Here is a 25,824-nt window from a genome sequence, read left to right on the forward strand (position 1 = left end):
AACTTTTAAATTTCATTTTCCTCAGTAACTGTCCATCGTCTTCGTACCTTTTTTTTTTTCCTTTCGTTTTTCCTTGTGGGTCCTTAGTCATCTTTTTTACTCTTGAATGGCTGCTGCATACTTGAACCAAATAACAACATATTGTGATTGCAGCCCCAGGAACTCATCCCCGTGTTTTGTAATTCTGGTTGCAACTCTTTGTAAAGACTCCCGAGGACTCTTTCTGTACATTCAAGTGCATGACACAAAGGTTCCACCAAGAGCAGGTTAAACAGTTACATGCAAACACAGTACGATACCTATCTATCTCTCTATATATAAAACAGCACAAAAATGCCTCTCATTACCAATCAAATAAAAGTACTAGTGATTCCATGACTAGCTTTTCCACACTGGTGACCAACTACTTATCCCTGCATACCAGCAGTTATGTACAAACACAAAGGTAGCTCAGATTTATCATCTCTCTGTTCCACGGGATAAAATCTCAGCCAAGCTGAGGTTTGTTCAGTATGAAAGATAGCCAAAGACTAACATTAATTGGCTCCCAAACCACGTGTTTAAAAATAATGATTCCTTTATTAATCACAGGGAGCTGAGCAATTTATCTTAGTTCTGGGCTTTTCACATTTGCCCAAGGCCAGAAATATTAAGAAGTAGCCCAGAGAGAGAGGTAATTCAGTATATTTCCCTGTCTTATGAGCCTTGGATTCATGCATATCTACCTAAGGCACATGAAAATGTCTATCATCGTGGCATATAAATCTATGTAAATTGTCCATACCTGCTGTTTTATGTCCACACTGACAGATGCATGCCAACAGCTGAAGGTTTATATCATTTTTTTTTTAGGCTGCAATAGTATTTTTATGTTCTTGCAGTGGAACAAGCAGCACCTGAAACACAAAGAGGTGCTGGGGCTCGAGGAACCAGACCACCTCCTGCCATCGGGGTAAAGCCATTGAGAAAAGGGCAGCTGTCCCTCCCTGGGGACACTCAGGTCCCCCAGCCAGACCCCACTGGTGTGAGCGATGGGCTGGTTTGACACCACATCTTTGGGGAAAGCAAGGAAGGAATACAAAAAATCCTCCACCCGCTCGTGCCACGTCAGCTTCTCACCAGCCCATCTGGCGTCTGGTTTGCTTGTACCCGAGACCCAGATTCTCCGAGCACGTTGGGACTCTCCAGGGCTTGATCTTTCAGAGATACTGAGCTGTTGCAGCATCTATTTACCTTGTGCGGAGGTATGAAGTACTGCTGGGAAAAAAAAAAAAAATCCAGACTGCAACAGAAGGGGAAGGGTGAGAGGAGAAATAATGTCATATCAATGACGAAGGTCTTAATTGAAACCCAAGGACTAATTACATGTCCTGACAGGCCTTGGCAAGTTAAGGAAGGATGGAAAAGTAGGAATTTTTTAAAACTGTCATAGGATGAGGTTGGTTCCAGAGATTTGTGCTGAAGCAGAACAGAGCAGAGGCCGGATGGGATCTCCTGCCCACACTGTACAGCTTGCTGCACGGGGGTAAATTACTTGCACAGAAGATGTGCCCTGCAGACTCTTGACACGGCGACAAGTTTTCCTGGTGTAGGGAAACTGGTCAACTCCTCGCGCAGCCCCTCACTGAACCACATCAGTCAGGTTGTTGCCCATCACCGAGGTTCATGGCAAGGCCCTTGACCAGCTCTGCACTGAGCCCAAGGCTTGAACTATTGCTGGAGACAACCCTGAGCACAGCAAGCGCTAGATAACGTGCCTTTGAACAACAGATCCACCAGGACCGTGCTTCCCTCAGAGGCATTTCAAGCTCTTGAGTTTCTTTTATTAATCTGTTTCAACTAATATTAACCCACAGGCACTGAGCTTTGGCACTACCACCAACCTGTTCTTCCAGGGTATGCGTAATCACCTCCTCACCAGGCCAAGAGAGGGAATTTCAACAATGAACCCCCATGGCTACTAATCAGTGCCCAAAGGACTGAATCTGTAACTCACATACACCACGAGCTGTGTCCCTTCGGAGGTCACATCCATAGCATTAAAGAAGACTTCACTTTCTAGATGTTGAGAGACGCTGAGCGTTGCCCATAAAGTTTTTGTTGGATGGATGGCTTAGAAATGCTGTGGTGGGTTGCACGTTCCCCTTCTGGAGGTGTCAGTGGAAGATTAAAATTTAGAGATACTCACATCCATGAACAGGTGTTATTTGTTCTACTACACTGCTACCTAGCAGACTCACAATCCTTATTATCTGCCTGTTCCCTTTTATCCCCAATTTGGGTACCCTGTTAACAGCACCGACAGTCTGGCAAGGCTCAGGCTCTCTTCCAGCCTTGCTTGTCTTAACGTGCCAAGAACACCATCATCCAGCCCCTTACCTCCTCCGTAAGAGCAGCTGCCCCCACCCCAGCAGCAGCTGCATTTTGGTATCAGGTGTTTGGTCTTGTTGGAAGGGAGAACTACTCCTGCAAGCAGCAGGAGCACTGTTCCCCAACCCCTTCAGCGTGGAGCATGTTCTAAAGCTCTTTCCCTGTTTGTCTGTGGGTTAGTGATGAAGAATGCTGCAGCTTTTGGGCCAACGGCTGTTTCCCAGCAGAAGCTAAAGCATTTGATATGCTCCCATTCCCTCTCTCCATCCCTCAGAGACCTGCATTTGTAAGACGTGTGTGTCTTTAGCCTTTCTGTCTTGCTGACAGACACAACGTGCTCAGGGCAGTTTAGTACCACTTGGACCCACCCATGGTATTGCTGGAGCAAGAAAGCAGGAGTTTTGCCAAATCAAACCAGACGGTGACTGAACCCAGATTCTCTCCAAGACGAATGAGGAAGGGCGAGACTGGGCCAGCGTGTGCAGAGCATAAGCCTGACAAACAATCAATTTGCCAGCAGAAGAGTTCAGGACTGGGTTATCTCCCTAAGCCACCACAGCAAGTAGGCAGCGCTGCCAGATGATCAGCAACCCAGCGTGACTGAACTAAGTCTTTCTATTAGCAAAATCCCATGAGCAGAGATGCTGGGAACCAGCTTTCCACCTACAAACAGCGTTTACCTTTGGCTCAGCCCAATTACCCTGATTGCTCTCTGATAATCAAACTCCACAGCAAGGTTCATTCGCTTCTGCACTCATCACACCGCAACACACGCACTGACGTGGGGGAGAAACAATCCCACATGTCACACGCTGAGCTTGAGTTAGACACAAAACCACTAACTTTCTACTGTGGCCTTTTTTTGCAATTCCTAAAATCAGATGCACTTCAGCTGGCACTCTCTTTTATTCAGTTCTTCCCTTCCTAGCTGTGCATGTAAACGTAACAGAAAAATCCAATTTTACTGTGCTACTTACAGTGCAATTACAGCATGTGTGTGGCCCAAAGAAAAGGGATTACTGAACACATTTTCCTCAAGGAGTGAGTAAAAAAGTTACTTTCAGTCTTCAGTTTCAGCTGAAAAAAACCGTAAGAGCTTGATTGTTTCCAGATATAATAAACAACTGAGGTCTCTTTCTCCTGTGTAAAGGTTTACACATTCATCCCTTTACAACGAGATGGGCAATAGCAATGGTCTGATGGATGCCAAAGGAATAATTGAATTTTATCTGGGCGTTCATACATTAAAAAGGGTACATGCTGTTCTTTGTGCATGTGAGACAAGAATAACTACTCTTATGACAGACTCTGCTGGAGTTCCTTGGTTCCTAGTTTTCTACCAAGTTCTAGCTTTGGCCCTTCTCTCGGGTATTTTAGACAAGCCACTTCACTGATGTGTGTCTGCCTGCAAAATACCTGCCTTCCTCTTTAAGGTACTTTTGGACCCAGTACAAGAAAAACAACCAGATATCTGATCCAGCAACCCTGAAGAGGCTTCAGGGGGCTTTCAGCCAGTGCTCAGAGGAGCAAGGTACCAGTACAGTTTGGTATCAAAGCGTTCTGAAGACCATGGCAAAGCCCATCACATTCTGACCTCCTCTGTAGGCGCTTAATGTAGTAGTAACAATCAGTCATCCCTGCTTAGGTGAGAAGTTTTACCTTTTCTCAGAGGTTTCATTTGCTCAACCAACACAGCTTCCGAGGCTTCCACAGACAGACCAGGAAGAGATGGGCCAGGCTGATCCAGGCAGGGCTCAAGGGAGTTCTGCGTTTGCCTTGTTCATTCTGCCGAGCAGTGGCTGCAGACGCATCAGAATTAATTTCTGTCTCAAGTCCAATGGCTGCAAATGCTCCAGTGGGAACGGACGCTGTGTGGGTTTCAGTCCCCATGCAGGCTGTTCCAATTACAGTGTGACAGCCTCGTTTGCTCAGAGCTGACAACTAAGCCTCAATTTTCAGGCCAGGACAGTTTGCCATGGCAGCATTTTCTCATCGTACAACCTAAGGATGGCCACCAGAGCCTCCTGAACCAAGCCGTATGGCCAACCACAGCCTGTGCTGGCTCATCCAAAACCCCAGCTCTGGGAGGAACTGAACCAAGCTCACAGCAGGGCAATGACAGCCCTGGGAAGTCAACATCTCCCCTGCAACCCACCCCCAAAGCCTCCTCTCCCCCAGCTCCGCAAGGCAGGCGGTGTGCTCCTCACGCGAGGCTGCACAAACACGCCGCCGTGCTGCTCGCAGGAGCGGGACAGTTGGCCCATCTTGACTCACAGGTTCCTTGGAAGCGTGTCTCCTCCAGTCTATGCCTTCTCCAGTCATGCTTAGCTTGGCACAGAGCACAACTAGGACTACGTTCCAGAGCCCTTGAGAAAAAGATGAAAGGAAAAACCTCAGATTATCACTGCACACACTCCAGCTCATCCGAGGCATCTAGTTCCCTCATCCAACAGTCTCTCTACCGGAGAAGGGGGAGGGAGAATCTTTTCCTGTGTCTGCAGCAGCACTGTACAAAACTATCCTTCATCCTTGGCACTGCTGCAACCCGGCTTCAGCTCAGGGAAAAAATTCTTTCAGGATGTGTATCTGTGTTTGAAAAGGCAAAAAAATCTGGCAAGAAGTGTGTTTTGCCCTGTCTGGTTGGGCCTTTGGAATGGAGTCCTGCGCACAAATGCTGTGATTTGAAAACCACTATTTTTCAAGCAAAGATAAATAAATAGAAATAATAATAAAACAAAATCTGCAAATGCAACTCTGTGGCAGATTCCCCAAAACTTTGCACAGAAAGCCACAGACGTCATACACACACAAAGGATCAAACGTCAACGAGACTAAGATACTGTAAAGTAACCCAAGTGACACAACAACAGGGCAACTGATGCTGTTAGCCAGTCAAGGACTATGGATTCCTTCCTAGGTTATCAATAAATGGTTTGTTTTCACCTCTTGCCTGTTATTTTGCATGGAAGGTAATCTCCCTATCAAACATGTTTTTATCTTGACAATTAAATCACATTGGCAGCCTGCTCTGTTTAACCTTCGTTACATTCTAATTAGCCTTGCAGAACCTAGCACTGCTCTCCTGAGAGCTGGTTCCCTGGTGATGCCCCTGCCAAAACAATACCCACGGCACCCTGGATTTCTCTGCAGAAGGACAGACAGTGCCTTCTGGTGTCAACTCAAGTCATCACTTGTTCACTGCAACACACACACTTGTATCCCATCTGTTGTCCCCACAGACCACAGCACTGCTCTGCTGGAAAGAAAGCCACGCCTTGAGGAGAGGGGCTGAGTCAGGAAGCAGGGGTAAAAATTTAAAAAAATAAATCCTTTTTGAGACCATCAGCCCACTCCCTCCTGCCCTCAACATGCCATCAGGTCTCAAGGTAGGACATTTCACTGGTCACAAAGTGCATTTGTAGGACAACTGCTTTCTTGGCCAGTGTGAGAAACTGAACTGCGACATTCCACAAGCAAAGGCAAAACCTGCTACAGCTAACATTAAGAAGGAGTCTTCTACCGTTGTATGCATCAGGGGTTACAGTGGCTCTCATACAGATAAGGTGTGAAAGGATTCCCAGGTTTCTCCAGGCAGTGCAGCCACATCTCGGTTGCTGGTGCACCTTACGACCACTACCTGCATATTTCACAGGACAAACAGCGATTCCTCTTCCACCGCAGGAGAAAAAGAAGGTGAAAAGCTAGGATGGGATTCAATAAGAAAACCAAGATGATGTAACCAAGTATGTTTATTGTAGAAACCCCTGGAGACATGTTCTGGCCCCAGTCAGGGTAGGAAATTTGGGACCAGTGAACCATTGTGATGTGCAGTTTGTCTTGACAGACTCAAAACAACTTTTGAACAAATATATGACAGTATTGTATATCCCAGCCTCAGCAGAACAAGTGCTTGGACAGCAATCCTGTTCCTCAAGACCCTCCCACAACCTGCAGGGGAATAACAGCATATCCAGAGCATTAATCAAGTAGGTATATCAAAACTGGTCAGCCCAGAGGCACTCACAGAGCAGGCAAAAGCCGGAGTGCTGGGACGCCTTCCAGGCACACCGACTGCCTGGCACATCAGGCTGAGCTCAGTGGGGCAAACCACTGCTCCCAGCATGTTTCTTCACTCACAGAACAGTCTCAAAAACATCTAGACTGAATCTTCGTAGAAAGTCTTTGCCATGGCATGGGCTACTTTTACCACCTTCTTCTCCTTGGCATCCAGGCCCATGTTGGTGCGGGCTAGTTTAATCCAATACTGCTCCGTCCTGGAGAGATAGTCTGCGTGCTTCTCATCAGGCTGAACAGATGGGTGTTGCTCCTCTCCTAGCACACAATAGGAGGAAGACAGAAAGAGAGGTCACCAACAGCTAATGAAGGCAGTCTGCTCTTCCGTGTGTCAACCCGGCCAAGACTACTCTTCAGATAATGTGTTTAAATGTAACAGCCTAAAACCCTATCAGTAACCAATGAAATTTCTCTTTTCTATCCAGAGATCAGTGTGCTGTGAAAACTTTGCTTTTGCTGGAAAACTCACCTGGATGCCAGTGAGGTCTTCCAGGCTGGCAGTGGAACCATCAGGTATTGCACTAAAACACACTTTATATTAGTATGAAGACAACATTCATCTTAATCATTACCTCCCTCATCTTCACTCTCCTCTTCAGAGCTCTCCTCTTCCTCTTCCCCTCCCTCTGCACCTTCCATATCATCATCCTCTTCATCTGACTCGGACTCCTCCAGCCATTCTTGTGCTTCTTTGATGAGAAAGAAAACAGAATAAATAAATAGCAAGCTGTTTCCCACTCCTGCACCCAGAACTGTCAGGGAGGATGCCAGGCAAGGTGACAGATGTGCTCCTTAAGAGCCCTGCTGTATTCGTTGCCCTCGCAGATCCACCCGCTGTGCAGGGCCTGGCTCTGATGGGGAGCAGTGGGACAAGAAAGAAGCAAACAGCACAGAACAGTTGTGGAAGAAAAGCTGCTTCGTGCCGATGCTGACAAAAGTCAACTCTCCTCCCTAGCACTTCACAGCTCATGACCATGAGCAAGACTCCCTCCTTTCTGCCCTTTGCCCATGACGCACGGGCAGGCTGTGAGCTCCCAGGGCAGGGGCACCCTCTTCTAATGTCTCTCTGCAGCATCGAGCACGCGACCTGGGCTGAATCACTTGCCCATTACCATAAGAGATATGCTGCTCTCAGATAGACCCACAGTTTCTTTCAGTAACTAGTAGAAAATCCATCAAATCCATCTTCATTGAGGTCTCCCAGGTAATGCTTTCTGCAACACTACTGAACACTCGTGTCATGACCGTGTAGTCAGGAACTGAGGGAACTGACTTCTATGCTTGCCACACCCCCTGAGCTAACCTTCCCAGCTTGGGAACAGCCCAGCAGGGTATTCAGAGTACGCAGCAAACACACGACACATTTAAGGTACACAGAGATAACTCTAGCTAATGCCCACGTGCTTTGCAGTACCCAAGCCCCTCAGTGCCTTGAGAAGGTGAGGACAGGCAAGAGCACCCATCCCTGTCCTCTGCCGAGTGGACAAGCACAGCACAGCAGGACTTCCCAGGCCAGAACTTGCCACCACTGAACAAAGACACTCTGTTCACATGTCTTGGTTTTCAAAGCAGATAGACCAGAGCTCACTCTCTGCAGTGACCACAAAGCTCTGGACCAGACAGGTTTCTGCAGCAATGGTGACCATAAGACACTGCACAACACGTACTCCCAAACTTTTTCCTGTCCAGGAAAAAACACTATTCAAAGGCTCATCACCACCCCTTGAGGAAGCTCCATAGTTGTGGCTTTTTTTTCCCTAATGTTAAAGGCAGAGAGAGAGATCCCACCATCAGTGCTTACTTGGATCCATCTCCACTAGCACCTTCCATTCCTCCATCTTGTGCAGGTCGATGCTGTAGAGGTCACTGAGGGTGAACTGGCGATCGCCCACCTCAAACATTCCCCCATACACATAGAGGACCCCATGCTTCACCGTCAACATGGCATTCGAACGCGGGCACGGCTCCACTTGCTGGCCCAAGGCTCCATCTTCCTCATCCTCCTCCGATTCAGACCTCTCCTTCTCTTCTGCAGCTCCAGAGATCACCTGCTTGATCGTCATGACAGTCCCATCTTCTGCAACCACCTCTTTGACTATCTCCACCGGGCCTTGTGGAGGTTGCTTCTCCATTTCCTCATCTCCCGCACCCTCTGCCTCAGCTTGTCTGCCACGTCTTCGCTTCCTCTTCTCTGATTTTGGTCCCTGTTAGCAGGAACAAGGAGCAGAAGGAGACTGCATGTGAATTGTGTGCGCCTAATAGCATGTACAGCAGTTAACACAAATACTACGGATGCTGATGGGAGGGAGGGGGGAGAATTCAATTATTTTTCACTACGTTTTAAGTCTCAAGTGATAGGTGCAACCTCCCACTCAGCATGAACTTCTACCAGCCATAAAACAAGGAGCAGTAAAACTCCTGGAGGACCCATGGCGTGGAGTTGCTTCCTCTATTAATGGCAACGTGTGCTGAAGAGACAGAAAACAGCTCTTCTGCTATCTTGCAGGCGCATGCAGACACACACACACAGAGTCCACTCATCTGTGACATGAGCAAGAGAAAATAACCCACCATTTTATGAAATCAAAACAATTGCTGGGTGCTAAATTACAGTGCATTACCAGGAAGCGCTCCAGGTCTCCGAAGTACTGTATGAAAGGACTGGAAAACAGTCAGCTAGGAAGGCAGAAGCAAACATCTGAGTGCATGTTTGCCTGCTATTACGTGATTGACTTCTATTTTTTGAGAACAAAGCCAGAAACAGCAGGGGTGGAAAGAAGGAAGTTCAACCAGGTCATCTGCACCTCACTTCCCCCTTGAGAGTGGTTCAAACAAAATCAAAGATCTGAGCTGAGGGCCACATTTCTGAAGTTCTTATGAGCCAAGGTTAATATTTCATCTCTTCTAGTAGCTCATCAACACTGGGGAAAAGAGGGAGGTTTTTTGATCCCAACGCAACACAAGATCTTTTCACAGTAGCTTTTACTTAACTATCTCATATCAGACTTACATGTTTGACCTGGAGCCAGCCTCCAGTAAAACACCATAACTATGTTTTCCTGCTGCTTTGTTTCATTTTGCATTACAAAACAATGGGGCACAAGCAGCCTGAGTCCTGGAGGAGGGGGTTTGCCTCCTCAACCACCCTTGCCTCGTGCCCAACCATCAGGGGTCTCAGGCTTCCTCTCTCCCCAGAAGGGTGACAAGTCTGCATCGCGCTGCGGAAGCGGGGCACGGAGAGCACAAGGAGCTACGTGGCAGGGAAGGAGAGGGGCAGCATAAAGTCAGAGAATTCAGGTGGTCTGGTAGCAAAAATCTGCTGGTTGCACATCCCCAGCTTCATTTCTACAGCCTCTCACCCTCTTTGCAATCAGTGGGTTACAGATCAAAGCAGCAGTCACACCTGGTGGCTTAGCTTCTGAGCACCCCGAGTTATCAGGAAGAGAGGCTTGCTCCACGCTGCGAGAGAGTTGTATGAGGCCAAAAAAGGCCCAAAGAACACGTGTCAGCTGATCAAGGAGAACGAACTGAATATATCTGAGTTATTTTTAAAACAAAACCTTTAGCTGTCCAGGAAACCAGCGGTTTTTCCCGATGTCATAGAAATAAATATCGTTGAAGAAGTCCCCTTCAATGCTCTCTTCCTCTTCCTCGTCATGCACGCCTCCGAACAGAAGGGAGCGGTTATTGGGACCAACTGCTACGGAGAAGCCAGACCTGGGAGTGGGTTTCACGCCAGATGGGTTGAGCCGACTCCATGCCCACTTGTCTGGTAATGGATAAAAGCAAACATGAGCATCAGTAAAGAAGAATCCTGATAATTTGCTTATCTTCCAAGGCCCTTCAGTACTCCAGCAAGTAACAAAATGACCCATTTTGGACATTCGCAGAACTGTACAGTGTGCCTTCAACAACAAGAATTCATCAGAACCACTTGCATTTCCACCTCAATCACGCAGCTAATTACGGTTGGACTAGATGATCTTCAAGATCTTTTGCAACCTAGATGATTCTGTGATTCTAATCTGCACATCCCTTAGAAAGCCGTTGTGTCTTCAATAAAAGCAAATGCCAAGAGCTATCTCCAGGGTGCACTTTCTGGGGCAAGGAGCCTCTTGAAAGGCATATACACCTTTATAGGAGGGTGGAATTCCAACAAGGACTGATTATATATAGCCGTTGAGTACCAAGGAAACACACCTCAGCTATCCCATGGAGTTCATCCTACATCAATTCTCTCTACAGACCCTTCTACTACAGTACCCTTATCCGCCAACTTGCACCACTGCCTTAACCCCAAGAATAGGTAAAGTTCACTGTAAGGAGACCCAACCACACTTTAAAAAAGGGCTCAGCAGTGGGAGAACCTTGTGCTCTACACCCTCCACTTCTTCCCCAATCCTTTCTACTCTGGATTTAGAGTAAATCCCTAACGTGCAGGCTGGGAGAAGCATATGCACTGGCTAGGCACTGTGTTTCCAAAGGAACCACAATTTCATCAAGATAACCTATAAACAGGACATAATGCAAGCAGGGTCTGGAATTCAGACAATGTATGTGACTAACTCTTCTCCCCAAATCCCACTTTAAGATGGTCAGGTTTAAAGAAACCAATCACAATTTTAACATTTTAGAAACTTAGCTTGAAGAAGATTGTGCCATTCCCTGAGCCAAGGACAAAATACACTCTCTCCTAAAGGAAGTGATGGAATTCCTATTTCTGGGGACATTCACAGATAAACCAACCAACCAACAACCACTCTTGACAACATCCCTGCACTAGGTAATCTAATGAGATCACACCCCAATCTTCTCTCTTACAAGAATCTGTGAGACACCACTACCAAAGAGAGTTTGTCAAAACAGGAATTTCCAGTGTGGAGAATCCTGAAATCCCAAAGATTTTCTGTTGTGAAACAGAAGAGCAGTGATCAAAATGTCCCAGGGAACAGGAACTTCAAAATGTTGTTTTAATTCCCTCCCACGTACAAACCAAAAAATCCCTGAAATATCTTTTTTTGTAGTTTTTTCTGAAGCTGCCTGTGCAGGCCAGAGTTTCTCACATAGTTATGCAAGGAGCCTGGAGACCCTCAACTCCATCTCAGACTATTCCAGGACCAACTGGGAGGTGTCAACATAGACGATGCCGTGAGCTAGAAGTGATCCTCTAACAAAAAGCACACCCCAACCTTCCTCCAGAGCTCTGCCAGTTTCTCAACCAGCTCCAATCTCCCAGTGTTTCACCATGTCAGAGCTACCATTTACATTAGCTCTGAAATCAAGTCACCCGGAGCTGACTCCCTACAGCCTTCAGCTAACCAGAAAGCTTTGCTCAGCAAAGCAGACACAGCCTCATCTTTTCAGGCTGTAAAATGGGAGTGCAAGAAGGGGACAGAACTGTTGTGCAGTGTAGAGTCTGCTGCAGAAACAAGCACCTACTTCCCATTTCCCTTTGCAGAGCGCAGCAGTGAGGAATTCTGCCTGTTTGTGTGATGGCCTGTCTTCCTTTTCCAGCACGCATAAAAAAGGAGAACATAATTCCTCCAATATCCCCCTGAAACTGCTGTTTCCTTCAGCCTAGCCCCTTTCTTTTTAAGCTAGAGTCACAGTACACAAATGCACTTAGCTACCCCTGGGAAGAAGAAATATTTAAATCAACTCATCTGCTGTGTTTAGGCCCAGAGCAAACACTGGGGCATAGTGCTTTTCATTAAAAGGGATATTTTGTTTTAGAGTTGGGGTTTTTTGGTCTGTTATTCAAAGAGAGAGGATTTGCATTCACAGGCCTGCAGCATCACTTCCAGCACAGCCCTCCTAGCTGCAGCAGTAGCTTACCTTCCTCCTTGCCTGCCCCTTCAGTCTTCAGCAGGAACATATCTGTATGCAGGGTGCCTTTGTCAACATCTTTCTTAATTCTCTGCAGAGAAGAGGAAGACAGGGATGCTCAGTGAAACAGTTTCAGTGGCCCAAAACACAGGAGGTCCAATTTTTCAAGGCCAAGAAAGTCACCCGGGCCGGAATGGTGGTATGTGCCCTTCTGAACTCACCACCCCACACATCAGCCTGAATGTCTACATTCCTGTGCTGAAAATGCAAACACTGCGACTGGGCAAGGAGAAGCCACACAGGTAGTCACACTGCAACTCTGGAGCATCAGCCAGCTCACAACTGTAGTGTTCAAACCAGGGCTACTCCCTGGGATGAGCCACAACCAAGTTCTGCCTGTGACAACCAGGCAGGGCTCTCCAGGCTGAACACAGGTCCTGGGACTTGTGGCTGTGTGAAGACTGCAGGATGCAGTTTAAGGGCAAGAATTTTGGCACCCAGAGAAGAGAAATAAATTGTCATAAGGGATTAAAACTGATTATTTTGCAGAAGGAAGGAAGGATGGGCAGCACCAAGGAAACACAAGACTCAAGGTCCTGCCTTTTACTCTGCCACAGCCAGTATCACCTGCTCTCAAGGGACTAATTTAACATCTATGGCTCTGCTTCTCTAGCTGTAAAAGAGAGCAGATACCCACTCCACCAAAGTGGCACACGACAACTTTCCACAGGGCTTGCAAGGCCCTCTGGGATCCTGCCCTTGAATGCTGAGCAGAAGCTCAGAGCGTCTGTGCTGTACCATTTGCAAGGCCTGAGTTTAAATACAGATCTGTGACTAGCACACAGACTTTCAGTCCCTGCCACCCCCCCATCTCCATCCCACCACAGGAGAAGCAGAGGTGACAGCGCGCTCTCTGCGCTGACTGCAGCTGTCATTTTTAGCATTTAGGGCCCCACAGAGCCTTGAGCAACAGTTTTTTTCTCCTAAACGGAAAGAGAAGTCCCACTTCCACCCCTACTAAAGGCAACAGCAAGACACCAGCAAGAGCAGGATCAAGCCTCAGTTGAGGCAATTAAATGCACCATTTTAAATGCGATTTTCCCTTGCTCCTTTCACTGTAAGCCCCTGTACTCCAGTGCTCATAGCAACATGCAGCATTTGAAAGCAGCAGTATGCAACACCACTGTAGGAGGTCTTTTAATAATGTCATTATCCACCCATCCTTCATGCAGAGCTCCTGCTTCCTTGTAATTCCCTTCCTCCTGGGGGCAATGGCATTGCTACACTGTGTAACTGCTTCCACGAAGTGGGTGTTGGATCCCAGCTGGGAGGGTTGGGTCCAGTCCTCAGGAAGACGAGCAGGACTTGGGTGCACCTGAGAGCACAACAGCACGGTGCTGTCTTGTTCTGTTCTTGCTGGCTTGTCCTGTTCTTGCTGCACATCTGTACCCAACCCTGTGCCTTGCACTCGCCAGGTTTTGTTACTGCAGGGTATGCTGTGATGTTACTGCATGGCCCGGTATCCAACTCGTAGGAATGGTATTCAGTTCTTGGAAAGGCAGAGAGGGAAGTGTGTTTGAGGCATTGCACAACAACACCGTAACTTGGATGATGCTGAGAAGCCCCAGGGAAGGCCGATAGTGAAGTGCCAGAGGAAACAGGAGAAATCTGCTCCCAATGCAGCAAAAAGGAAGCTTCAGTTAACTTAAGGACCAGGGTCTGCCTGCGGGGCTGTCTTGGGAAATCTGTTAGTTTGGGGCTCTGGCTCGGGTGTCTTTTTGTTGCCCACATGCACCTAAGCGTGCCCATTAGTGAACTGAAAGACACACACTGGAGAGATCCTCTTTGTGCAGCCACTTCAATGAAGTCAACAACTGCACTGTTCCACCTACTGTCCTCGAGCAATGGAACATCAGGCACACAAGGGACAGGAAGCCTGCAGGAACAAGCAGCAGTGACAGTTCTATTTTCTGAATATGAGGTTATACAGCGATGACTCCTTCAGCCACTGCCACTTTTCCAGCACGTGGAAAACAAGTGAGACAAGTTTTTGCATTGGTAAGTGGTTCTGAGGCCCAGCTAGAGGAGCTCTGGTGTTTGGAGGGGCTTGGGAGCTGCCTGCTTTGAAGTGACCCTTGAGAGAGAGCTGTCAAGGCAGGAAGGGAAAGAAACACCTTCTAGGAAAGGTGCTGTTAAGTATCAAATACACCAATTCATAGCCTGGCAGTGCACATATTGTGGCATCTACAGCAGCAGCTCTCAAGTTCAAAGGGCTGTGAGTCACTGTGCGGAGCAAGTGCCATCCTCTGGCCATGTCACACTTCACTGGCTCTGTCACACAGGTCTAGAGCAGCAGAAGTCACCACCAGAGCTGCAGGCTGCAGCCAGCTGAGATAGAGCAGCCTTTTTAGTCTGTCCCTCACCTTAATCAAACACCTCTCCAAGCCTTATGTGAGCAAACAGAGGTCAGGGATGGATGGGCAGAGGAGAGGAAGGGGAGGGAGGGAGGGAGGAGTCTTCACACCTTATAGCATTGAAGTGCACCCCAATGCTGCGAAGTGCCTGTCTGCTAAGGAGAAGGGAAATGGTGGTTATTTCCTCCTCAGTCCCAGGCAGGCTGCAGTTTGTCCTTAAATGCTAGACAGAGCACACATTCCTATGCGCAGGGGACACACAGGCTGAAGTGTGCATGAGCACAGTAAGATATCTGAGCACTGTCTGCACAAAAGGACAGGAAATAGCAAATACTGAAAGAGCGGTTGGCTTCACTATTGTACAAGCTGCATAGAATAACTGCATTATTTTCCTCCTGAAAACCACATGGCTCCCTGTAGTAAACACGCTGCGTATGCAACATGACAAAGCTTCCTGGGCTGAGAAAACCCCAATGAGGTGGAGTGGGAGTTAGTAATTTGTTGTCAAAGAGATGCCTGTTTTCCCCAACTCACGCTGGCTCAAAAGCAGACACTTCACCAGCTACCAGTACACCGCTACCGGAGAGATCAATCCCCTCACACCCAGGACACCCACTTGCCCCGAGCAAATCGATCCCTCGGTCACAAAAGGCTCCTGTTCCCCCCGCTGTCCTTCTTGCCTTGAAGTTCTAGGTGTTTGCTTTTAAGCACAAAACTGCCTTGGATATCCACAGCCTATTGTCTGCACATACAGGTACATGAGAGAGTTACAACAGCTTTACAGGCTTTAGCTAAAAAACCCTCTAGCTCCACAGCCAGACAGCAAGGTGCCTGTTTATCCCCCTTCAAAGAGCAAGGAAACTGAGGCACGGACAGCTGTTCTTGAGAGGGGGAATCAGGATTCCCTGTGTATAACGTGCAAAATACGTCTGATAAAAAAGATCAACGGTGGCAAAATACATCCAATTAACAGAAGCCCTTAGCAGGCAGAACTACAGAGGGAACCAGTCCCATCAGACCGTGCAATCCAGGCAAACACTTCAGCCCTGCCACAAGCAATCTCCCAGCAGAATCCAATTCAGCTTTGCAAAGCTTGCCACTTAAAAAAAAAATCCCACCCCAAAACTGAAAAAAAACCCCTCCACACACTAGTTGTCTTTGGCATCCAAAAGCCTTGCACACGTTTAACGCCAGCCCTCCCATGGCTTGTAGGCTGCTCGCACCTGCAAGGTAGAGCAGCATTCGCCTCCAACACCTCCCGGCTGCACTCGCCGTGCCAGTGCGCTCACGTTGCCTAGCAATGGAGAGGTCTCATTGCTTTACACAGCCAAAAATGCAGCTCGATGCAGCAAGGCCCATCCCCAGCATGAGAAACGGGTGAGGACATCTTTAAGATCAGCAGGACAGCAAGTCTGAGCTCCTTGAGGGGTTTTGAGGTACGTTTTAGACGGAGCTGACAACACCCACAACATCTCCTTCTGCAAGGGATCACAGAAGTTGCCTTTATCATTTCTAGGCTGAAACAGATGAACACAGGGACACCATCGTGCTAAGAGCCGTGGATTTTAAATTATCAGGCACACTCTTGTCAATTTGCGCACCAACATCTCAAGTTAGTCGCACTCAGGGGCGTAAAGCTCCTTTTTCACCACTTGCATCCTGGTTATTCACCACTTGGTCAGCAAAATTAGTGGCTGGCACAGGCAAAGGCATGTCTGGGTACCAAGGTTCTTGTCCTGGCTCTGTATACAAAGTACTGGAGGGCTTTAGGCAAGTCACTTCATCTTTTCTGCCTCTATTTCCCAGTTATGAAAGAGACTTTCTTATTGAGGTCACACGAAGGGAATTCAGCAATATGGCCTGGACCAACAGACATTCTGAAAACTGACCCTCCAGGCTCAGTTCTGCATGCAAATCCAGAAAAATCAAAGCAGGGACTAAATCTCTCTGTTTCTGCCTTCCCAGCTCACGACGCCTGCTGACCAGGCTCAGGATGGTCACCCTGATCAGTGGAACAGCCCTGGCTGCAAGCCCACAGTGTTACTTGGGCTTTAGAGAGCCCCAACAGCCGGCTGGGTACAGAGATGCCTACAATTCCACCCATAACCATGAATCTCCTGGGTTTACCTCTCTTTTTGCCCTAGGCAACGTGCATTATACCACACCACACAGCTATTTTGGTACTGTACTTCAAAGCAGATTTACAAGGTCTAAGGGGACCGGAGGATATAATGCATCAGAACTGCCCAGCGCCGGGAAGCAGCCTCACCACATCACCACTTTCCTCCAGTACTGTGACAGCCATGTCGTGCCGATACTAAAACAGAGGAGCTATTATGATTTCCACTCCTCTTCCCTCCAAACCAATTCACATCCCATACGTGCTTGGTAGCAGCTCTGGCCTCAGGAAGCCCCCACACAAATCTGCACCTTTCTTACAGCACACGTGTGACTTCGTCCTGCCTCTTATTAGAAGAGAAGTCTCTGTATGACTTGGTAAACCCCGCTTTGCTTGGACACTTGCCTGGTTTCATATGCAAAAATGTCTTCATATGCCCAAAAATGTCTTCATAGCACTCCTGAATGTAGCATCTGTGCCTCTAATTGGAGGCAGGTCTTCTCCTGTGCCTGCCCAGCTCCAATAAGTATTGTTTCCTCCACTGTCTACCTCGTATTTCTCCCAAGAGTGCCCCAGCCACTGACTGGGGGCAGAGTACACAAGCCAAACACACTTTCTTCACTTTGAAGTAAACCCAGAGAGACTCAGCTCAATCAGCTATAAGCAAAGATACAACGAGAATTAAATAGCCACACATTAACAAAGCTGTGTTTCTCCTAGAGGGGCTAAATCTTGCTGAATTAAATTTTCAGGAGCATGCTAAAGGTTTGTTGCCTTCACATCTCAGGAGAGCAGGAGTGAACATTCTGTCCCATGCTTTGGTCAGTTTGTAGCTCGGCTGCACCATTCCTGCCTGAAAGGTCACTTGTGCTACAGAATACACAAGCAAAGTCTCTGTTTGGAATGGCACATCAGAGAGAAGCAGACTTACCTCTCTGTATTACAAAGGAAGTAGATTTCATAAGAGGAGTGGCTGTTTTAATCTAAAAGCTGCTCTCCAAGCTGGAGAGGAACAGTGCCCAGCTCTTATCCTTGCTCAGTGCCCTGAATAAAGGCTGAGAGCAGCTTTGCATTCCCCCATCCCTTCTACTTCATTTTTATTAGCTCAAAACAACCCAGGGCAGCACAACAGAGCCCACCCTCATAAAGTGGAATAGAACCAACTGCAAACATGCGTCAACTTTTATATTTCCATGGGGCTCAGTGTGCACTTGAAACCCAGCTGCTCTCAGCAGCCACGAGAGATCCACATCTAGCATAGCGTGCAGGCTCCTGCTTCCTTCCCACCCTCAAGAGTGGGGAAACAGGACAGAGAAAGGAAGAGGACAAAGCTCTTTCGGGTAGAAAATGCCTCTGTATTGTTACTGCTATTTAATCAAATGCACATCTGATGAGATAGAGCCCTAAGCGCAGGCCGTGAGGAGGCACAAATGCTTCTAAATATATAGACTGACTATCTTCTCTCCCCTTTCCCTGCTTTTCTTCTTTGTTCATTTATTCACATCAGAACAACGCGTCCTCCTCCCCCAGCGACGCACTGCTGGAAGCGATGCCTTTCCACTGAGACAGTAGCAGCAGGATCCGGGTCTTCTGTCTGCATTCGCAACATTAAAAGCTTTTGCAGGAGCCTTTTGCTCAATGAAATATTTACTTCCTCCCACCCAGCATGGAGACAGGGATACTTGGTCAATGAGGACATATGGTCTAAAGGGCTATCCAGTATAAATTACCATGAATAACAAAGCAAGAAGCAGAGCAGAGGAAGCCTGGTGCTCATCAAAAGTCTTCTTTGGCTTATTGAGTTTGCTAACTAGTGCTGCTCCCTTAACCCTTTCACTGATGCAAGAAAATACAAGTCTCCTGGCAGCTGCTGCTTTTAACCTGCAACTGCTGGAACACGGATGAGTACTACCTGAGAATGCTTTATGTTGGCAGTAACCACCACTGTGGCTATAAAACATCCTTTCTCCCAGTTGTTTATTCCTATCTCTCCGCCATCACCTCCTTATACTGGATTAGATTAGCAGGGACAATACAAAATTCATTTTCACCAAGATCAGCTCCTTGATCAGCACCCAAGTGCATGAAGAAAGGCACAATTAGGCCTCTTTTGGGAAAAGTACTGGTTGACAGCAGCCTGAACCAGCCTGTGTATAAACAATCCAAAGGCACAGCTAAACATTCACTCCAAGCTGGCACAACCCACAGGCTGACATGTTACAAGTGGTTTCTGGGCATCTGGCAGCTGCCTGACATGCAGAAACACCGTCAGTCAGAGCAGCGGGCAGTTATGTGATGAGATCACCCAATCTTCCACCGGAGACAAGGCTTGTGAAACTGAGCAGAGGGAAGTAGCAGCACAGAGATCTCAGTTTTGCCCTCCCAAGCTCTAAGCCCACTGCCCTCTCCAATCAGACAAAACACAGGACTCCACAGCCAACACAGGTCCAGACCATGGCATCGGCCCCACTTAGGCAACTGGAGTTTCTCACATTTTTAGTTTTCACTTTAGACCCTTAGGTTTTTTCCCCATCAACTACTCTGTTTAGTGTCCAGGAAATACTGCACTGGCTTACCACAAAGTCTCTCCTACCTGTTTGGAGTAGCCTCCATAGATGATTATGTTGCCCTCAGGAGTGGTAGCCATTTGACAGCCGGATCTTGGAGCAGGCCCAATCCCTGACGGAGCCAGCTTGCTCCAGGTGAAGGACTCCAGGTTGAAGGCATACACATCGTTGTAATAGATGTAATCTCTAGGGAGAGCAAGTCAGCACACCACAGGTTTTTGTAATGGTCACCATTTAGGATAGGCTATCACTTCAGGAACAGCACCAGGAACCTCTGAGGAGGTGCAACACCTTACTCAACTCCTTGCATTTATGGCTTTTCTCCTTCCAAAGCTGTATCAACATACAGATTTGTTCGGGTGAAGGTTACTATTTCAGTGCAACAATCTGCATTTGACAAAGCTCCTTTAAGCAAGACTTCTATGGTTTCTTTTTTACCTATGGCATTCCCTACTACAACAGAGGTTTCATCAACTCTATCCAGTTAACACAATCCAAGGTAACTTAAACCAGAATACAAAAAACTCAAAACAGATTAGAGCTACACCCGTCTAGGGGTTGGAAAAAGATATACATATGTCCCTTATGTTCTCTTTCTACTAGCCAACATACATATGTTCTCTTTCTACTAGCCAACTCACATACTGCTAGTGGAAAATGCTCTGCACAGGTTAAACTCTCAAGGACAGAGACAAATCTCGGGTGGGCTTTGCAAGTTGCACTGTGCTCCCAGGGACCATGGTCATGCTGCTTACTGTCTCTGAGACAATACACAGCTCAGATCTCTTCACAGTCCCCATAACAGTGTTAGCTGTGACCTCACAGTATGTGGGGGCCTACTGGAGAAGATGTTTCTAGGAAGACAAGGCTCTTTGACAAGATTGAGAGGCCAGAAGTGATGTATTGAGCTTTAGCTACAAGTAACTACTTCAGTGATTAGCTAAGTGGTACAATGGTTTCTCAAACACTTGAAGATTTTAAATCAAGATCCTTCTAACATAAAAGTCTAGTTCAGTAACAGTACTGCTGAGGATAATCCTTGCAATAAAGCCCAGCTTTCTGTTAGTGGTGAAATTCTGTTGTCTTTTTTACAGAGGATTTAAGACCACCAGCCATCCTGCAGTAACTCACCTTGCGCTCTCATGGAAACCTCCGAAGATCATCAGCTGTCTTTTGCAAGCAACCATTCGATGTCCACTTCGTCCAGAGGGACCTCCTGATGCCCTAAAACACAAAGAAATTCCACTTATCAGCAAAATTCCCTTTCCTGTTACTGTGTCGGTCCATTTTTATTGAAGTCACTGGCAGCTGGGCTGGTTGAGTTCAACTTCTGGTCTCCTGGAATGGGAAACCATGGGGAACTTCCTTGCCTTAACACGTATGTCTCCTTTCCTCCAGAACAGTGCATGTGTTCTTCCTGTAACTCTTGGTATTTGCAACACAGGTGTTTCGCAGTAAAAATTTTATTCCTAGTGATAAGCCATCTAGTCTCTAACAGCACCCAAAGTCTTGAAGTCTTTTCTGCTATGACTCAGGAGCTAATTTTTCAGGAGAGTTCAATGAATAGCAGTTAACTCCCACAATTGCAAGAAAGACATTCCAGACAGAGATGTTTTCTCCAAGTACCAAGAGCCAAGAGTCTGGCTCTGACATCCACTCTCCTTCAATGCCTTAGGAAACCACATACCCATAGCGTCTCCACTCATCCACCTGCCTTTAGGATATAACACCAAACTAGTGAGAAGACTTTGTAAATGACTTAGATTTCCTCAAGAACAAATTCATAGCAGCCAAACAAGTCATCGTTATTGTTTTACACATTAAAAAGCAGCTACGCATCACTTTTCTGCTCTTTCAAGCCTTCCTGACCTTTCAGTGAAATATGCCACTTCCATTTCCAGGAACAAGGAACAACACCCCATCTGTCACATCCAAAAGCTTCACGCAAAGCCAGGCAGCTGGCAACAACATTCCTGAGAGGCAAAAAGATGCACCTTCCTTCATGTTTACCCACAGACTGAGCATCATATGGGAAAGAACAAAGACAACTTCAAGAACTCTCAAAACAAAGGCAGCTTTAGGCCCAACTGCAGAGAAAACAGGGTTTTGCTTTGTGTGTTCTCTGCCCCATGGATTAATCTATCACATTTTTGCTCTCGCTGAGGAGTCCCCCAAAGTGCGCACAGTTAGCACCACTGAACTCAGCAAGACTTCTCAAACAGGCAGCATTAACACATGTTAAGCGGTTGCAGAATCAGAGCCTAAATAAATAAGAAACCTGCTCACTGTTGAAAACAACAGCAAAACCTAAACCCACAACCCTACTGCTACACTTTAACTGGCAGCAGGTAGCTGTAAAGTGCGGTGATAGATTTCTGTGGAGAGAGAAAATGAGGGCCCTTATTCACCATCAAAAATGACAATCTCACACCAGTCATAACGAAAAACTCCAGGCAGAACAGCAGCGTTTGGGTAAGACTGAATTAATATTGATTGCTTGGACTTCTTATTCTAACAGAGAGTAGGGTTTTCTAGGCATTTACTGGATTTTTAAGTATCACCTTGCAGAACAGCATCTCTAGTATTAATTTCACCGCAATCTGAAATCATTATTTCCTCTTCTGTAACAAAGCTCCTGTGTTATTATTCCAAAGGATGGCACCTTTTAAAATATATTTTTCTCTTAAAGGAAAGAAGGAATTAAAAATCAACATTAACAATAAAACCCCTGTTCTCAGAGAGTATCTTCTGCCTTGCTTCTCAAACAGGTTTCCTCCAAGTCAAAAATCAATTCTGAACAATAAAAAGTTTATTCATTGATGCGTGTGCTTTAATAAACAAGTTCCCGCAAGTGTACAGTTAACTCAAAGTCACAACCAGTCTGGGGACTGATCCGAATTCAGAGAAGTCTCATGGTCACCAGCACCACTTGCTCTCAAGCAGAAGGATGTTTTCTCCTTTTTTGAGGCTAGCAATACAAGAAAAGATGCTGAAACATGGTTCCAGGTGGCCTCACCCTGCCCGGTACTGTATCATCTCAGCTTCCTTGGCTTTAGCCTTACATATTGCAGGAATCGGCTAGAAAGGAAAGCTCATAGCCTGTGATGTAAGGACATGCCCTCCTAAACTTGCAACAACTGCTCTTAGAAAGTATTTTTACATAGAGCTACTCCTACAGCCAAGGTCTTTTGTCCCCAGTCTCCAAACACAGCACTGGAAAAAACAAATGGCACAGTCAAGCAGGACTGGCAGTAACGTATAACCGTGCTGCCACTCCAGAAGGCACTCGCTGCAAGCTCGAAGGTTTGTTTCCCAAATGCAAACTGTGTCCTTTTACCTGTGTCGTTGCTCATGGTCCAAAACAAGCATTTTGGAAATGGTTTCACAGACTTTATGATTAATACTCTACTTCATGGGGTTGACACCAGAAAGCAGACATGTGGGAGGGAGCTGTAAATTCTCCAGACTTTTTTTAAAAATAGATTAAAATATAAGTCTGGATAAGGACTGGCTCTACACATGTAGAGCATGAGTCTGATCAGAACTGCTCCATAAGGAATTTGCTTTTGCTTGTGGAGTTACTCTGGGACTTATAGTAACATAACAGACCTGAATCCAGCCCCCAGATTCAAGAATTAAAGATTTACATGTCGCAGTGGCTACAGGCTGCATAAGTGAGTTACCTTTTCATTCATTCCTTCATCCAGAGGATGCTCAGATGAATCTCGGAACCTTTCCATAATAACAAAAGTGATGATGTATAGAACATCCCATCAAAGGGGCATTTCAGGACAAAGCACTTTTATCTTCCAGTACTCGAGGCAGCTGAAGCCCAGGACTTCAGCGTTAAGTTTTACATCTCACCCTTGTGAATGCAAATAAGCGTTCTGTTCAGTGGCACACGCAGGTACGTGTCGTGTGCTCGTCTACTCAGTTCCAAAGTACCCAAGCGAATCTGCAGTCACCACAAGGCACAAAATCCTCAAATCAAATCCCTTGCAAAGTCAATCAACAGTCATACCTCTGGATCCTGATCTACCAAAGAACAAGCTCACAAGGCTCACATCTGGGCTGACAGAGGAAGTCTACTCAATAGAAAAGACTTCCTCAGTCTTTTCTTTAAGCACCAATGCACCTATCTACCTTGTGTTGCAGGACGTGATCTTCCCGGTGACAGCACATGAGCAAGAAGAGCCATCAATCAGAAACAAACCTGTGCTGAAAGGCATCCTGCACTGCAGTGGCTGCTCCGGTTCTCTCTGTAAACAGCATTGAACATACTCTTGTGAAACACCACCCTGAAATATTTATAGCACCACATCTCACAAAACTGTTATGAGGAGTATTATTAACATTCCAATATTAAAGGGAAGGGAGCTATACAGGCTCAAAAGCAAGACAAAGAACCACACAGAGGAGGGATCTGCCAGTTCCCAAGCACAACCCCAAAGCGTGACGCTCCCTGTCTCTCTTTGAGGAAGTGCACTGGGCCACACAGAGCTGAATAAAAATGTTCTCTCTCGGAAGGAATGAGGCAATTAGGTTAAAATATTGCTTAGCTCTAAGGCAGAGTAACAAACAGTTCAGGCACCGACACAACCTTGTGCCTCACACACATGGTAAGGTGGTTCCAATAAGTCAAAGTCAGTTGCTGGCAAGTCTAACGGGCTGGGATTTGTTGTGTTTGGACCATCTTTGTGCATGCAAAATGCAAGTAAATATAGCTAAATATTGCTAAATATAGCAATTTTTAACTCTGTCAAGCAGACTGGCACTGCTGTGCTCTGCGCTAAGAGATAATGGAGATCCACTTCCCCAGCAGCCTTTGCAGCCACAGCACAGGGATGTTATTCACAGGGATGAGTTATTCAAGGTTTTCTCTTCAGAAGTGTTTTACAGTCAAGCCTCTTACAGCACCAAGACAGTCTGTGGCATGAACTGTAGGCAGGAAGGACAACATAATTGTCTCAAATCTAAGCTGTGGGGCTGGAATAGAACTGCGAGTTCAAATCACAGCAGGGTCACCTTAGCTATCAATCCACACAAACCAGTACATTCAAACTCACCTGAAACTGGGCACATATGATTCTTCCCATGTGGAAAAGAAACTTTGGCTCTCTTATTCAGACATTTCTTAATGAATTATTATGTTATTCTATTATTTGCACTAAAATGACATCTTCCAAGCTCAACCAAGTTTACTGAATGCCAGTCTGTACCCCAAATGTCCATCACCAGGCATTTATTCAGGTAATACTGCTACCACATTGGACCCACGGAATTACTGCCTGGCCTGCTACGTGAAGGCTTGTTGTACCAGGGCTGGAGCCTCACCATGACCCAACAAACCTACATGATCTGCCCCCTCCATTTAGTCTTCCCAAACATGTTCACTCTCCCAATACCAGTAGCCCCCAAACTGACCCCCACTGTTACCAGTCATCTCAGCTTGTTAATGGCAATCCAAAATAAGCAAGTGCTTGACTTCAGACAGACGTGAGAAACCTCTGTGGAAAAAATAGAGCAGCAATGGGGTTCCCTGGCAAGAAAAGCAAAACGCTGAAGGAAGTGAAATGCAGCACGTGTTATGATCATAGTTTTAAAAGAAGTGGGAAAAAAATCCCTCGTACAACTCAACAATCGTCTCTGCCCTTTCCTCTTCCCCTTTCCAAGCAGACTGTAATCAAGATGCCATATGGAAAAGCAAAGAGGCAGCAGAAACTTGATTTTCACACTCAGTCAGGTTAGCATTAAAACAAAGACATCCCCTCCCAGCCTCCTCCGCCAGATGCCTCATTAATGCAGCTCTTGGAGCTCTGCCCAAGGATGGGGAGGAGATGCACTTTGTTTTATTCGAACACTGGGACCAGGACACAGGCGTTTTCAAAATTCCAGCAAGGCTGAAAGACAGACGTCCACCCAAACACATCAGGAAGCTCAAATGAAGTAGATCTTATATGGGGCAAGGAGAGAGAAAAGATCATCTCTCCAGAGCACTTTCACCCATATAATTTATGATGCTCACTTAGAAAACGTCTATCCCTTTATCTACTAAGATACCATGAAGTATCAATGTCTCCCCAAATGCATCCTCCCACTGTGGGATGGCAGCCAAGGTGACAAGTGACAACCAGCACCTGGGGATGGAGGGTAGCTCCGGGTGGCTTGAAGAGCCTGGTACCTAGAACTCGCTCCCTAGGTGGGACTAGGAACTCAACTTGGCAACAGGCTCCCTCCTTGCTAACACTAACAACCCACCACAACAAGAACTCTTGTCGTGGTTTTAGTTCACTTAGGGCCTGGGACCACTGGGGGCATCCTGCAACTTGCAGCACATGCAAACCTCATGCTCAGTTCCGGGGAGGGAACTGGTGCTTTTGCAGTGGAAGCTCCACTCAGCATCCCCGAGGCTGCTCTCCCACATGGGATAAGATGCAGGATGAGTAGAGCCTCA

The 25,824-nt window shown here is 46.7% G+C and overlaps 1 protein-coding gene across 7 annotated transcripts in view; it reads right to left on the bottom strand.

The window, feature by feature from the left end:
- Positions 1 to 6,101: 6,101 nt before the first annotated feature.
- KLHDC4 (kelch domain containing 4) overlaps positions 6,102 to 25,824 on the bottom strand; it is a 29,008-nt gene continuing 9,285 nt past the window's right edge. For 3 of the 7 annotated variants that reach the window (XM_074882002.1, XM_074882004.1, XM_074882008.1), the window contains 7 exons: positions 20,502 to 20,594; positions 19,397 to 19,556; positions 12,280 to 12,361; positions 10,005 to 10,213; positions 8,246 to 8,648; positions 7,017 to 7,133; positions 6,102 to 6,702 (listed from right to left, as the gene is read on the bottom strand). In XM_074882002.1, the coding sequence (XP_074738103.1) occupies positions 6,527 to 6,702; positions 7,017 to 7,133; positions 8,246 to 8,648; positions 10,005 to 10,213; positions 12,280 to 12,361; positions 19,397 to 19,556; positions 20,502 to 20,594 (1,240 nt within the window). In that variant the 3' untranslated portion in view covers positions 6,102 to 6,526. Of the gene's footprint in view, positions 6,703 to 6,913; positions 7,134 to 8,245; positions 8,649 to 10,004; positions 10,214 to 12,279; positions 12,362 to 19,396; positions 19,557 to 20,501; positions 20,595 to 23,583; positions 23,630 to 25,824 lie in introns of all 7 variants that reach the window. The other 4 variants (XM_074882006.1, XM_074882007.1, XM_074882003.1 and 1 more) reach the window with 3 other exon arrangements.

This window comes from Strix uralensis, chromosome 12 (genome assembly GCF_047716275.1).
Source record: "Strix uralensis isolate ZFMK-TIS-50842 chromosome 12, bStrUra1, whole genome shotgun sequence".
Lineage (NCBI taxonomy): Eukaryota > Metazoa > Chordata > Aves > Strigiformes > Strigidae > Strix > Strix uralensis.